This window comes from Nannospalax galili, unplaced genomic scaffold (genome assembly GCF_000622305.1).
Source record: "Nannospalax galili isolate Female #2095 unplaced genomic scaffold, S.galili_v1.0 scaffold6472, whole genome shotgun sequence".
Classification (NCBI taxonomy): Eukaryota; Metazoa; Chordata; class Mammalia; order Rodentia; family Spalacidae; genus Nannospalax; species Nannospalax galili.
In genome coordinates, this window is record NW_008330485.1 from 55,667 (window position 1) to 58,239 (window position 2,573).

Sequence of the window (2,573 nt, forward strand, 5' to 3'; positions counted from 1 at the left end):
ACATTGTAAGGTCTTAGTAGAAGCAGTCAAGCAATATTCTTGACATCTTTCTCTGTTTCTTTCTTTTCTGCGTTAGCAGAAATAGGGTAAAGGACACCCATAGGCTCTCCTGGGGCCTTGACCCCATCTTGCTGAGGTTGCTGGAGAATATTTATTAACCTAATCTCCCTACTTTGGGATGATCTCCAGCCACTCCCACTAGTCCAGAGTTCAAGCCTTCTCCATTAGTTAGTAAGAAACGGTGCATTTCGTTCCCAGCAGCACTCCTTGGGTTTTGGCCCTGTCGTGCTGAGGTTCCAGAGAGTTCCTGACTAGCTAGGAGACATAGCCATATCCAGTCCTGATAGGTCACAATTCACCTGCTTTCAGACCAATCCCAGTCACTTGGCTCCAGAACTAATAGCTTCTTTGCTTAGCTAGTCAGAACCAGCCCAACAGATACCCATCACATTGGCTGGGCCTAGGCACTCATAAATATGTTCAGGGAACTGAAAGAAGAAAGGTATAAAAGGTGAATGAAAACAGTGACACACAAACCATTGAATGAGATAAGTAAAACAATTCAAGGCATGAAATTAGAATTCACTAAACGTATAGAATCTCCAAGGAAAAGCTAAACAAAACTAGAAATGAAAAATTCAATAAGTTATTTACAAACACACACTGAGCCCATTATATTCGAGTGAGCTCTGTAAGCTTTCTGATTCATAAATCAGGCACAGTCTCTCAGGCAGATGGAGGAAGTGTACAGGTCCAGGACTGTGTGGGGTGGAAGCAGCTGGTGGGACCCTGAGTGGGGGTTTTTGTTCAAGTGTGAAGCACTGTGGGAGGAGAACTATAATACTGCTGACAGTAATAATCAGCCAGGTCTTCAGCCTGGACACTGCTGATGGTGAGAGTGAAATCTGTCCCAGACCCACTGCCTATGAAGCGATCAGGGACCCCAGATTCCCGTCTGGATGCCAAGTAAATCAGCAGTTTGGGAGCCTGTCCTGGTTTCTGCTGGTACCAGGCCAAGTAGTCGTAAGTACCATATGTAATACTCTGACTGGATTTGCAGTTCATAGTGGCCCTCTGTCCTGCTGATACTGACAGAGAGCGAGGAGATTGGGTCATAATGGTGTCCCCACAGGTACCTATAATTAGGAAGAACAAATGATTATACACTCATACACACACACACACACACACACACACACAAACACACAATAGAAGCATTGGAATTTGACATTTACAATCTTTATAAAAACATTATGTCAGTATTCACACTGTGTTCATACAGGAAATAGTAATTATATCTTATTACATCTTATAATTACCCGTTATCTTCTTAATAATATTAATCTAAAGATACTGTAACAGCTTTAAAATTCTCACCAGACACCCAGAACAGCAGGGCCAGGAGGACCTGGGTCTGTGGCACCATCTTGCTGTACATGTCTCTGATGCACCTCAGTTTTCACTAATCAGGCCTGGTTTATAAAATCTGATCAGCTGGGCTGGGCCTGGAGGGGCCTATGCAAAGCAGTGAACAGATATAAAGCCAGATTGTTGGGCATGAGTGAACCTGGTGTAAATCAACAACCGAAAACACTGTCATAGAAAGTGAAAGTAATGAGTGGAAAGGAGTCAACATAGAAGCTGAAGGTGAACTTAGAGCTCTGAAACCAGAACTACTAGACCCACTATGACATGTTTTCATTTAAAACCTACAATACATTCCAGTGCATTTAGTTCTAAAGAAATGATATAATAATGACCTCAAGTCTGTGATCCTTGGAAAATATAAAACATCCAAAAAATACCCAGCAAGATCAAAAGAAATGAGCAAATATAGGGAAATTAAGAAGAGGAAGAGAGAAAGGAGAGAAGGATGGGAGACCAGGATGTCAGGAGGAAGGAGGTTTAGCTGTGAGGTAAAAAGGGGGAAAAATGGAAAGACAAGCAAGTAGCAACTGTTTATGACTTTTTGAAAATTTCATCCAATATATTGGTCAAATTTGGATTTCCATCCCTCATCTTCACCCTCTATGAAAAACTGCTTTAATTTCACCTCTCTCTCACTTCCTTTTCCTCCCCACGCACACAAAGAGATATAGACATGAGACAGAGAGAGAGAGAGAGAATCACTTATTCAGCACTGAAAAGAAATACTTTATGCTTGAACCGCAGTTTGAGTCTAACACTAACATTTATTGGACATTTATCTGAGATGGTATCTATGCAAAGAATGCTATAGCTGAGGTGCTCAAGGACACTAAGTTGAATCTTCCTACCTCCAAAATTGTGACATTTAATCTATTATGTTTTCAGCCAACATTTTTGTGGCCCTTTTTAAAGGACAGCCCCCCAAAATCTAATGAACCATGCTGTAATATAGAAAGTCACTTTGGGGAAAAGATATAATTAATGATTTTGTCATATTTTCTTTTATCAAAAATAAAAGAATATGGACATTTTGAGGCCTGGGTCTACATAGTCTCTGCTCACATAACTTGAAAAGCAACTATGCTTATTTAAAGACTCCTTTAGATTTTTAAGGTGCTGTGCTATGTGTGTCTAATCTGAATAAT

General features: G+C 40.6%; 1 gene segment (V, D, J or C); it reads right to left on the reverse strand.

Moving 5' to 3' along the window:
- Window positions 1–807: 807 nt before the first annotated feature.
- LOC103745491 lies at window positions 808–1,438 on the reverse strand. The segment is given in 2 exon segments: window positions 808–1,136; window positions 1,378–1,438. Coding segments are annotated over 2 exon segments (390 nt in total).
- Window positions 1,439–2,573: the final 1,135 nt, after the last annotated feature.